This window comes from Belonocnema kinseyi, chromosome 6 (assembly GCF_010883055.1).
Source record: "Belonocnema kinseyi isolate 2016_QV_RU_SX_M_011 chromosome 6, B_treatae_v1, whole genome shotgun sequence".
Lineage (NCBI taxonomy): Eukaryota > Metazoa > Arthropoda > Insecta > Hymenoptera > Cynipidae > Belonocnema > Belonocnema kinseyi.
In genome coordinates, this window is record NC_046662.1 from 63,696,692 (window position 1) to 63,709,509 (window position 12,818).

The following is a 12,818-nucleotide window of genomic DNA, read 5'->3' on the forward strand; positions in this document are numbered from 1 at the left end:
AAAGTTCAAGTTCATCACGCTAGCAAATATCTAGTATCCAACATCTCACTATCGAAGTTGCGAAGTATTAGCAAAAATTCTACAAACTCAATTGATTAACCCTTTAAAACTCTAAGGCACTTCTTAAAAGAAGCTAAAAATATTATAATGGAGTTCATTTCGCGATTTTCTGCCTTTTCATCGCCGTATGGTGGGTTGAAATTTTTGTAAAAAAAAAATCAAAACATGTTTTTCGATGTATTTTTTCCCGTAGAATTCGATTCTGAAGTCAAAAAAATAAAATTTTTCTTTATTTTTTTTTATTTAAAAAAAAACCATGAAAAAACCGTAAAAAATTAGGTTTTTCGATCATAGCCCCATGAAAAAGTAGCTGGACCCTACTTTTTTATTGCAAATTCGGATTCAGCGTCGAAAAATACATAAGAATATATAGGTCTGGTCAATTGCACAGACACTTTTGTTTTTTTTTTGTGGGCCTGTGTAATCATTTGTTTTCAAATCACCCTACTGAAGCTTATAGATTGCGGCCTAGATTTTTTAATAGCATAGGTTTCTATTTCTTATAATTTAGAAAAATATATCACAGCTGAAAAAAAAATTTTAATTTCTAATTTTTTAATTTTAAAAAATCAAGATTTCGTACACGCCTAATATTGCACGATCAGGAAAAACATCTCTTCGTCTCGAAATGTGGGATTCAGAATCGGAAGCAATACTTTTGCCAATTATTTATTCTGGAAAAATAGCTGATTTGGCAGTCCAACCTCCTGAAGTTACGATTGGATTTTGTTTCATTAATCTTCCATATAGGCAAAATATATCTATCGAAAATAAATCAAATATCGACGGATACTTTTATATCATTCCACAATCTGTACGTATATGCAAATTGAGTATTTTTACGACATTTTTCTATTTAAATATATTATTTAAAGTTTTTCTACATTTTACCATTTTTTAACATATTTCTAGAAAGTTTACTTCAAAGCTTATAAATTCACAAATTTTGTTATAAGTATATTTTGTAAACAAATGTTCAAATTGAGCATATTAGGAAAATTCGAAATCAATCAATTGCAAAATGACTCTAATTATAATTTTGACTAGCCCTCTTTATCAACGACAGTGGAATACTCGATGATAATTGATCAAGGGTACTTGAAGCCGGGCCAGGCAAAAATGATATCAATGACTGTCATCGCCAGAAGCTTAGGCAAACAAGAAATACCGATTATGTAATATTTTCTCTAAGTAGTATAGCACGAATCAGAATTTCATCTTTTAGTTTAATCTTCATTGAAATAATTTAATTCCAATTTCAATGTGTTAAACCATTTTCAGGATGTTACCATTAGGCGGAAGATTACCCATTACATGTTGCAACCTTATTTGCAACGGTCAAGGTCCTGTTGTTTCTGTTGATTCTACCCACTTAGATTGGGGAAATCTAACACTTCTTCGAACAAAATCTCTAGAATTAAGCGTCAACAATGATTCTCCAATTCCAGCGGAATTTACAACATCTTTGGTATTTCTTATAATTAAATAATATTATAATTTCAATTTCAATACGGAGGCCATTCAAAAACTACTAAATACTGGCTATAGAGATCCTTTTTCGGCACCAGTGACTGCACGCTGCTTTAATGACATGTTTCAGGAAATCATGTTATAATTTATTATTTTAGTTTCTGTAACTACAGTGACCCTTTATTTATTCCAAATCTCTCGCGCTTTGATGTTCCAAATGGCGAAGCCCCTCCACTTTCCACTACTATCCTTTTACGGTATTACCCCTAAATAGCGAGATAAAATCGCAAATGGAGTTTCAAAATAACTTCTAGCTGGATATTGTTAACCGATTTTGAATCTTTCTTTTAGAAAAATTCATCATTCAATTTTAAAGAAATTTATGTGGCCTGATTTTTGACTTTTTGTGCTGTTTAAACTTTCATATTAATTCATATTAATTAATTAATTAAAAATTAATTAATTAATTCATATTAATGCAATTTCCGTCTATAATGCATTACGAAAATTGAAAAACACAACAATCCCCAAACAAGTACATCACTGGCAACATACTTCAAGGCCAGTTGCGAAAAACAGTTTTCTGCCTTTAAGCACTCACACTATGTATTTTCGTTACATGATCTGTTTACAAAATTAATAAAAAATGTGGGATGATAATTTTCCATCATTAAACCTCACAGGCGACAATATTTGACGAAAATAAAGAAAAAATCAGTTTTGCCGACCTCTAAATTGCCAAGTTATAAATTTTCTTTTATAATTTTTTCTATAAAATTATTTAAAAAGATCGTTTTTATCATCATTAAACTACACTGGCGACATCATTTAAGGAAAATTAGAAAAAAGATTTCTTTCTGCCTTGAAATGTGCACACTGGGCATTTGTTTATAAAATCTTTAAAAAATATCGGATGATAATTTTCCACCATTAAACATCACTGGCGAGATAATTTGAGGAAAATTAGAGGAAAAAAGATTTCTTTCTATCTATAAGTTTCCATATAGCGCATTTATTTATACAATTTGCTTATAAAATTAATAAAAAAAATATCGAAAGACAAATTTTTAAGAAAACAAATTTTCACAAAGGTAAAACAAAAAACCGAAAAAATCGACTTTTCCTTCGGTCTTTACATTAACACAAAAGTTTAAACATAATAAGTTAAAGTGCACAGTAAAAATTATATAATCTAAATACATACGTGGTTATTAACATACAAACTTCGCTGCTACATAGTCTTACTATAATTTATATTGTAAAATTTTTTCTTTAATTCCAAAAATGATTTAAAAATTGAAAAAGTTTCAACAAACATAAAACAAAATGTAGGTTTTTTAAGATTTCAAAAAATATCTTGGAAGTTTTTTTTATGATCTAAAAAATTTTTAAGATAGTACAATGTTTTTGGTAGATTCATGGGAATACTTAATGATTCTGAAATTTTCAAAAGTATTCCTGAATTTTCTCGAGAAATCTAGGATAAATATGTTTACATAACCTTAAAGCAAATAAACAAAAAAATTAAAAAATTAATAATTATTCGAAATGAGTATTTTGTTTTAAAAAGTATTTTTCCTTCAAATTATAATTTGTCTACATTTGGGGAGGGGGGGGGGTGAAAAATCAACCATTTTAAGGAGATTTGATCTTTTGGGTTTGATAATACATCTCTTTTGGTCGAAATTTCATATCTTTTATTAAAATTGCAACTGTTTGGCTAAAAATAAAAATATTTTATGGTTGAGGATTCAACTGTTGTGTTTAAAATACATTTTTGAATGAATTTTTATGTTTTTAATTTCTGGGAAAATTGGAAATGATTTTTTCAAATTTTATTTTAAGAAAATATTGTAAAAGATTTAAGGACATTCCATACAATTTCCAATATTAACAAAAAAAAATCTGGGAGATTTTCGGTATTCCTTTTTTAATGTTCATAAATGCTTTAAAATTTCAGTAAACATTCAAATCATTTGAAAAAATGTTTAGAAGTTTTTTTTAATTTTGAAAAGTTTCAAAATAATACAATGTTTTCGGAAGATTGCAGAAAATATTTAAAGTGCTTCTGAAATCTTCAAAAATTCGAAATTGGTATCTTGTATTAAATATTATTTTTCCTTTAAGTAAATTATAATTTGCCTATATTTTTTTTCTTTCTGCACTGAAAATCTTTTTGGGTTGAAAATTCAACAATTTTAAAGAAAATTTATCTTTTTGGTTTGAGATTTTATCTCTTTTAGTTGAAATTTCATATTTTTTATTAAGATTGCAACTGTTTGGCTAAACAGAAAAATATTGTATGGTGGAGGATTCAACTACTTTGATCAAAATGTGTTTAGTCTTTAATTTGAGGATTTAACGGTTGTGTTTAAAATACATTTTTTAATGAATTTCTATGTTTTTGATTAAAAATAAAAATCTTTTTGAACTTAAATATCAACCTTCATATTTTTTGTTAAGAATTCATATTTTTCGGTGGAAATTCAAGTATTTGGTTGAAGCGTAAACAATTCTGTTGAAAAGTCATTTTTTGGCTAAACATTTATTATTTTAGAGTAAAATGAATCTTTTTCTGTACAGAAATTAATCTTCATGGTACAAAATTAATATATTTGGTTGAATATGTAACTTTTTGTTTGAAAATGATCTTTTTATTTATTTTTTTTTAATTTATATTTTCGAGCTGAAAAATAAAAAAAATTCCAGTGGATTTGTCTCTTTTCGAAAAAATGTATTGTTTTTCGATTAAAAATACAAATAGTTAAAAAAGTATCTTTTTTAGTTCAGTATTAAACTATTTTATTCCAAATTGGTCGTTTTGGATTGTAACATCAACTATTAAATTTTTCCTTGATAATTTATCTTTATGGTTTGAAAATTCAACTATTTCGTTGAAGATGAACTTTTTTTTGAAGTTTTGAGTTTACATCTGTAAAGTTTTTCAGTTTGTTAATTGTCTCGCAAAGCTTAGGAAAATTATACTTATATAAACTTCAAAACAAATTAACAAATAACCCTAAAAATAAATAATTATTTGAAATGTATATTTTTCTTGATATTTGTTTTGTTACTTTTTATCACATAGGGACTGTGAGGCTACAAAACCCATTTTTGTATAATTCTTCGACTAATTTAAGCTAGATTAAACTGCGTAGTTTTGTATTATTTATTATTTTCACGAATTTAAAAAAATATTCATACTCTTGGAAATAATCTATATTACCTTCCGAATAATTTACAATCTTCACATGATCCGTTTTATCTCTATGAAGTATTAAATCCGCTTGCAATTAAAACTGTGGATTGAGAATCGAGCCACCTCAAACCAATCGATTCCAATAAAAGATTAACCAGTTCCGGTACAGCGACACCAATCAGAAGTAGAGTACCCCATGTCTCAACTCCCCCTGGAAGATCTCTAATCCTACCAAGGGAGTTGGGGAGGGGATATAAATGTGAATAACAATTTTTTGTAATATTTGTAAAAATGACAATTATAGTGCTTTTATTATACAATTAAAACATCCGAATACAGACTTCGAACATGTCGTTATAACCCTATTTTTAAAGAATTCCTCTTTCTCTCCCTATTTTCCAGTAACTTTTCTCTCTTCTCGCTTTTCGCTTATATGTGAACTAAATTAATAGAACCCATTAAGAATATACAAATATTTTGCGTTAAAAGTTAATTATTTTTTATTGAAAATTATACTCTTATATTTTTGGTTCAGAATTCATCCCTTTTGGTTAAAATTTATACTATCTCGTTCAAGATTGAACTATTTTGCTAAAAATTTTTTTTTTATGATCCTTTTTGCTTTAAAAGTCATCTGTTAAATTTTGCATTGAGCATTCGTATTTTTTAGTTTCGGCCCCTTATAAGCCTTAAGCGTGGCCCCAAAGTCCTCTCCATAGTGAGAGAACCGCAGCCATGCTGTTGGCCCATATTTCAGACTTACTGATGCAAAAACTGCCTATGAGTGTTACACGTTTCCCCGCGATCGCGAGGCAGTGACAGAGGATATGAGTGGAAGTCTCATTGTCCTTTCCACACAGACAACAGAGGGGACTTTCCTCAAGCCCTATCGTATATATGTGGTACCGGAGGTTTCCATGTCCTATAAACATTTCTGTTAGGATTTTGACTTCCTTCCTCCCGAGCTTAAGTATTTCTTTCGCTCGATGAGGGTTTAGCTTTCAGCCCAAGTATGTTTTATCCTGTCTACAGCCAGAGACCGCATCCCACTCATTCTGATGTACCTCGGTCAACCAACTGTTAATATCTTCAGTGACCAACCTGCTGAAAATGCCTACAACTGGCTCAAGTACTCTCCTTTGCTGCTAGCTTTGCTAACCTGTCCAATATTTCATTGACCCTGATGCCACTGACTCGTTTTCTGTCGCTAGCTTATTCAGTGCCTCAAAGCACTCCCATAATAGCAGCGACGTAGTCGTTGTTCCATTCAGAGCCATGATAGCAGCCCTGCTATATGAACAGATCCGAATGATTCTTTTTCCACCGTACTCCATTGCCTTATAGGCGCACTGGAGCAAGGCCATAATCTCAGATTGTAGAACTGTTGCATAGGAGCCCATCGCAATTGTGAAGCCCATTCCGTTCGTTCTACGGTATGCATCTGCTCCAGCGTTCTCTTTGTTCCTGGAGCCATCTGTAAACTAATTGTCTCCATCACTGGGCAGGTGTGCCTGAACGTTAGCCCATTCCTCTTTTGTGGACAGGCTAACCCGTATTTCTGCTCGAAGAGGTAGTGACAAGTGGACAGTTTGTCCCTGAGCATGCTCAGTGTCGGCTCATTGTCGGCCTCTTCGTGATGTCGATTTGTATCCGCATAACTTTCGAGATACTGCTAGCGTTTACAGTATTTAGTGTCCAGGCCGCCTTGGCAGCCACGGTTTTTATGGTGACATGGAGGGGCTCCAAACCTATTAGTGCCCCCAGGGCCATTGTGGTGTCGACTTCAAGGTACCAGTGATACCTTTCAGAATCAGTCCCCTGATTCTTTCCAGTCAGGACTTCACAGTAGAAAGTTCAACCCTGCTCCACCAGATTACCTCTCCAGAGGTGCAGTTAAAGGCTCCTTCGATGTCCATGAAGGTTCCAATCGCTAGATCTTTCCGCTTCAGTTGTCCTTCAATTAGGTCAACTGCAGTGCTCAGAGCCGTCTCATTTGAATGACCAGCCCTATAGGGGCGTTGTTGCTTGTGAAGAGGACTACTTGACAAGACCTTATCGCGAATATATTTGTCCACGAGTCTTTCCACTGTTTTTAGTAGGAAAGATGTGAGGCTAATGGGTCGGAAATCCTTGGGTGAAATATAACCGATCCTGCCTGCCTTCGGAATAAAGACTACTCTCGCACCCCTTCATGCCGCCGGAACGTAATCCAACGTTCCACCAGTGTGTCTCTCCAGCCTTTCGGACTTTCGAAGGTCGACAATAACTTTCATAAGTGAATTCAATGGCTTCCGTGAAAAACTCGGCCGCCATGTCCAGGGTATCCACGTCCGTTCTTCTTTGATTTATGACCCATTTAGGGCCGGTGAGTACAGCGGATTCCAAAACGAACTCTATCAATGAGTGATCTGAGAGAGGGGTTTCATCTGAGACTCTCCACTTCTTAATTTTATCTTTAAAACTACCGGTGCAGAGAGCGATGTCAATGACTTCCTCCGGACCGAATTACGAAACGTCGGGGTGTTCCCCATATTGAGAATATCTAAATCAATAGTAATTAGGTATTCCAATAGGTCTTTACCTCTGGAATTGATTTCCGTGCTACCCCACAGGGTATGGTGGGACTTAGCATCGCACCCCAACAGAAGATCTCGCCTATAACTCAGGAATTTCCACAACTAGGAGATCTTTAAATTCTCAAGCTGCGTCGTCTTCCTGAGGCCTATCTTGCCTGACGCACCGCCAGCACGCTGTCTTAAGTAACGGGTTGAATTTCTCCAGCCGACTGAGAACCATCTGCGGGACCGTCAGTTTACCTGGCAACCTCGCCGTAGCCTTAACCATCTTCTGGAGCAACTCAACCCCACCCACCTTAAGAGATGTACCTTCCCAAGGGTTTGTCTCGGCTAAAACCTTGTGTAGCCAAGCCTTGGCCGCTGGGCCCGCTGCTACAAATACAAAGACTCCCCCCCTGCAGAAATGGGTGTTGAATTTCGGCCATTGATCTGGGGACACTCTATCGAGCGCCCTCCAGGTAACCTCCCTGAGGAACACTAACTGCTCTTTGATGAGCAGCGATTGCAGGTAACTCTTATGCATCACAGTCAGATGGTCAGTCCTCTGAGCGACCGTCAGTCCAACCCCCGACGACTCCCTGTTCGTCCGTTTGACCCCTATATCCCACACGCTTAAGCCTCTCCACCAACCCTAGGGGAGGATTTTATTGTAAATTCGTCTTGTTTGGTAAAGAATTAAATTTATGGATAGGAAATCAAACTGTTTGGTTAAAAATTGAACTATTTTGTTGAATATTCGTCTTTTTATGAATATCAAATTTTTCAAACTAAAAATTTTAACTAGGTATTGAATTTTTATTGAAAATTTTTTCCAGTTAATTAGTTAAGCTGTTTGATCGAAAAATAATTTTCTGTTAATAATTCATATTTTCGGCAAAGAAAATTCTACCGTTCGATATAGAAAACTAACCTTGAAACTTAAAAATGTATCTGTTTTGTTAACAAATCCAATTTTGGGCTAAAAAGTCTATTATTTTTGTGGAAGATTTAACTGGTTTGAAAGTCATATTTTCAAATTGAAAATGGAAATTAAACCTTTTTGTGGAAAACTCGTATTTTTAGCTTTGAAATGCAACAATTTGGCAGAAAATTCAACTATTTTCTAAAATATTAAACAATTTTCTGAAGGAGTCAACCTTTTTGATTAAAAATTTATATTTTGCAGTAACAAATTTCACTGTTTTGTAGAAAAATAGTTTTTTGCCTTAAATTTTTGTTGAAAATGAATCGTTCTATTTTGCAAAATCAACTTTACATCTTGAATCTGTCTTTTTTGGTCTAAAATTCAACTACGTGGATAAAAGTGGAACTGCTTTTTTAGACAATCATTCCATTGGTTGAAAATAAATTATTATGTTTGAAATTCGTTCTTTTGTGTAAAATTAATTTTTTTAACTGAAAATTTAAAGATTTCATTTTTTGTTAAAAGTTGATCGTTTTAAATTTAAAATTCAACTTTTTCGTTTGAAACAATTCTTTTTCAATTTAACTATTCTGTAAAAAATGGAGTAATTTTGTACAAAATTTAACTATTAAATCTTTCATTGAGAATATCTCTTTTTAACTGAAAATTCAAAAATTTGGTTAAAAGTTAAAGTTGTTCGTTAAACATTCATTCTATTGGTTAAAGATTGAACTATTGAAGATTCGACTATTTGTTTGAAAATTCAACTACCAAGTTCAAAATTCATCTATTTGTTTGAAATTTCATCTATTTTGCTTAAACGTTTCACTGCTTGGTTAAATATACATATTGGCAGGTCAAAAATTTAACTATGTGGTTACAAATTTACCTAATTTGTTCAAATTTGATTATTTTATTGAAAATTTAAGAATGTTGTTGAAAAATAATCTTTTCTCGTCGATAAATTCAACTGTTTTGTTGAAAATTCATGTTTTTATAGACAACTCGTGTTTTTTGTTAAAAAATCAACTGTCATTTAAAAAATCTTCTTTTTGACCTGGACTTTCGACTACATATATTATTTGGTTGAAGATGCAACTGTTGCTTCCTCATAGAGGAAGCTTTGTATTGGTAAAATTTAGAAAAAAATTTAATTAATTTAATCGAACGTTCCTTAATTTAAAAATGTCTAATAGAATTTTCTAAGAAATTGTCCGGATTTGTGTGTGGGTGTTTGTGTGGATGTGTGGATATGTGGATGTGTGAGGATGTCACACTTTTTTGTAAACACGATAACCTAAAAACGGTTGCAGATACGTTGATAAAATTTGAAGAATTTATTCTAATCACGAATATCCTTAAAACTGACCAAAGGCTTTCTTACAATATTTATTGCATTTTTTATCAGCTTTTTTGTTGCGATTAACATGATTCAAAGTTGATGTAAGAATATAAAAGATTCTTTGATTCGAGACAAATCGACTGACCGAAAATATGAACAAATTTTATTAAAGAATAAGAAATTTATGGTAATAATTAATATTTAAAAAATCAGGTTTTTATATTAAAACTTGTTTCATTAACATAATTCAAAGTTAATACAAGAATATAGAAGATTCCTTGGTTCAAGACTATAATATAATATTGATACTTTTTTTAAAAAGATTCGGGAGGTTATAGCAATACATAATATTTGAAAAAACGGGTTTTTAAAATGAAATTTTTTCACTAAAATAATTCAAATTTAATGCAAGAACGGAAAAGATTCCATGTTTCGAGGCGAAGTGATTAACCTACGATATTAATGCACTTTCTTGAAAGTTAAGGATGTTACGATCAATTATAATATTTGAAACATCTATATAGAATAGAGAAACTTTTTTAATTGGTACAATCCATAATTGAGACATTAACAAAAAGACTTTTTGATACTAAATTTTTAAATAAAATAGTTTTTACAATTTTGGTAAAAAATCCTAAAGTTGGGAAAGGGATAGGGTGCGACCGAACTTCCGCCTTCCCTTTTGCAGTTAAAAAATTACCATTTCAAATACAAAATCGGATTTTTCTGATTTACCTTGTATTTACAATTTTTTTGTATTATTCTGTATTTTTTGTAAAATTGAATTTTCAAACTGATCAAAATAAAAACTCTAGTTTTTCTAGTTTGATGTTAATTTTTTGACTATATTATTTTGTGGAAATGCAACTGTTTCTCATTCGATGCGTTTATAAAATGAATTCGATGAAAAAATGTGTATGTAGTTTGGGGGTGTTCGTATTTGTGACGTCACCGTGGGGGATTTAAGCATTGCGTGATCAGCTGTGACATAGTTTTTGAACGGACCCTTAGTAATTTAATTTTTCGAATTGCTCTCAAATCCCCTAAATTTGTTTAAATTTGTTTCTGGATTTAGGAGAGGAGGAATTCACCCTGGAGTGTACGACCAGCAGTTGGAGAACTGGGTTCCAATCAATCAATAAAACTAGAACTGATGGCATTTCTACGCGATGCAGGAAAACACTCTGATCGTCTTTTGATCAAAATTACAAACTCTAGAACAATTTTTATCACTTTAATTGCAAATGGGATTGGATCTTGCATCGTTTCAAAACCAAACCTTTTTCCTACTTTTGATATGGGACTTCTGTTCAGGTTAATTTTCCATAAGAAATTAAGAACATCTTTCTTTATCAAATTCGTCGGTATGAAATTTTTAAAAAGCAAAAGCAATAGATTTTATTTATTGACAAAAATCATAAAGCAGTTGATGAAGGCTTCGGCGATTTCCTCTGAACTTTCAAAAATATGACTACCAGATTGCGCCATTTCTCGGAGAGTATATTAAAAAAAAACAATTAATATAAATAAATTTTAATAACTATTTTTCTATATTGGCAAATCAATAGATGTAATAAAGAAACACCACTTTTTTATACCATTTGAAATAATTTTTTTAAATTTGTTAAATGAAATTTGCAGTGTAGTTTGATAAAAAAAATTACAGAAGTTATTAAATTTTTGTAAGAAGCAGTTTACGCAACTTTCAAAAATTACACAGGCACACAAAAAAAGTCAAAGTCTACGGAGGCGACCTTTATGGTTCTATGTTTTTTGGATCGCTTATTCCGAATCGTTTGTCGGTTTTTTCAGATCAGATCGCTTTCAAGGTCATTTGAAGGTCAAATGAAGAAAATATTGCTTAAAATTTTTTAAAAATTCAGACATACGTTTTTTAGCACGCTGAATCCGAATCCGGCGTCGGTTGACCTTCATTAGTTCAAGATCATGGTCATTTGAAGGCCAAACCAACAAAATCTGAAAAAATTCAAATGTAGGTTTTTGAGCATGCTAAATCCGAATCCGGTGTCGGTTGACTTTCATGAATTCAAGGTTAAGGTCATTTGAAGCTCAAATCAATGAGGTACTGTTGAAAAAATGTTTAAAAAAATTAATTTAGAATCATCTTTAGTTTTTCGTCTATATAGAAACTGGAAATATTAATTTATCTTTATCAACATTAGCTGCTGTGAATTTCTCGAAAGTAAGGCAGTGTACTTTCTTATCAATATTAGCTGCGTTAGATTTCTTGAAAGAGAAAGCTTTGTACCCATAAGAATGGTATATCTTTAAAAAAGAAGTGGGTTCTTTTTGCCCTAATATGGTAAAAAATACATTTTTTATAAATTTCCACATGTGTTTGCGGTTATGAGTGAATGTTTGCGTGTGTGCATGTGTGGATCTGCGGATGCATGGATGTGTGGATGTCTAGATGTTTCGTTGTATGTAATCGATTCTATTTCACCTGTTGCCTCGACTATTCGTGTGACGATGACAACTGCCCCGTATGGGGATGTGTAGAATGATTCGCTCACATGCTAGTCGGGGTACTGATGCCATTGAAAGTGCACTGCCTTACAGGGGGTCGCCAGGGTGTGAGGATGATGCCGTAGTGCGTCCGTCGACGAGTTGACATTGTCCTCGTCAAAGATGAAAAGCCCTTTTACTTAGCCCTGGAGAGGTAAAAAGGTTATCACCTCCAGGACGGCGGACTCACCTGCAATCGAACCAGGATCCCTGTCGAGCGGGTTTGTATATAAAAATATGGAAAATTTAAACAAACCTTCAACCTCATCTTCTGAACATGTGTGCCCGAAAGATGTTAACGCATTTTGCTTCATTTGTGGAACATTTATTCCGAACAAAAACGATCGACGATCGTTCAACGAAAATTTTCGGAATATATACAAAGAATGCTTTAATTCAGATATAGTTTCGGGAGATTAGGCTCCTGATAGTATTTGCAATAACTGACGCAAAATGCTTTCTATTTGGAAAAAAACTAAAGACGATTCTAAATTGATCTTCATTAAATCCACAGAATGGAATGAGCCATCCAACGAACATGATTGTTATTTCTGTAAAACCGATAACCGTGGGTAGAATAGAAAAAATTTACATAATCTTAAATACGCCCAGGTAGGATCAGTAAAAAAAGCCGTTGAGAGAACTGAAACGATTGATGAGGTTGATGATGATGATGATGATGATGATGATGATGATGATGATGATGATGATGATGATGATGATGATGATGATGATGATGAT

At 32.5% G+C, this 12,818-nt stretch overlaps 1 protein-coding gene across 1 annotated transcript in view; it reads left to right on the forward strand.

The window, feature by feature from the left end:
- LOC117175423 (hydrocephalus-inducing protein homolog) overlaps nt 1-12,818 on the forward strand; it is a 195,245-nt gene that overhangs the window by 61,252 nt on the left and 121,175 nt on the right. Inside the window, exons 13-19 of the mRNA XM_033365130.1 lie at nt 635-893; nt 1,127-1,235; nt 1,342-1,528; nt 6,300-6,517; nt 7,511-7,712; nt 7,805-7,885; nt 10,627-10,865. Of these exons, the coding sequence (XP_033221021.1) occupies nt 635-893; nt 1,127-1,235; nt 1,342-1,528; nt 6,300-6,517; nt 7,511-7,712; nt 7,805-7,885; nt 10,627-10,865 (1,295 nt within the window). The remainder of the gene's footprint in view (nt 1-634; nt 894-1,126; nt 1,236-1,341; nt 1,529-6,299; nt 6,518-7,510; nt 7,713-7,804; nt 7,886-10,626; nt 10,866-12,818) is intronic.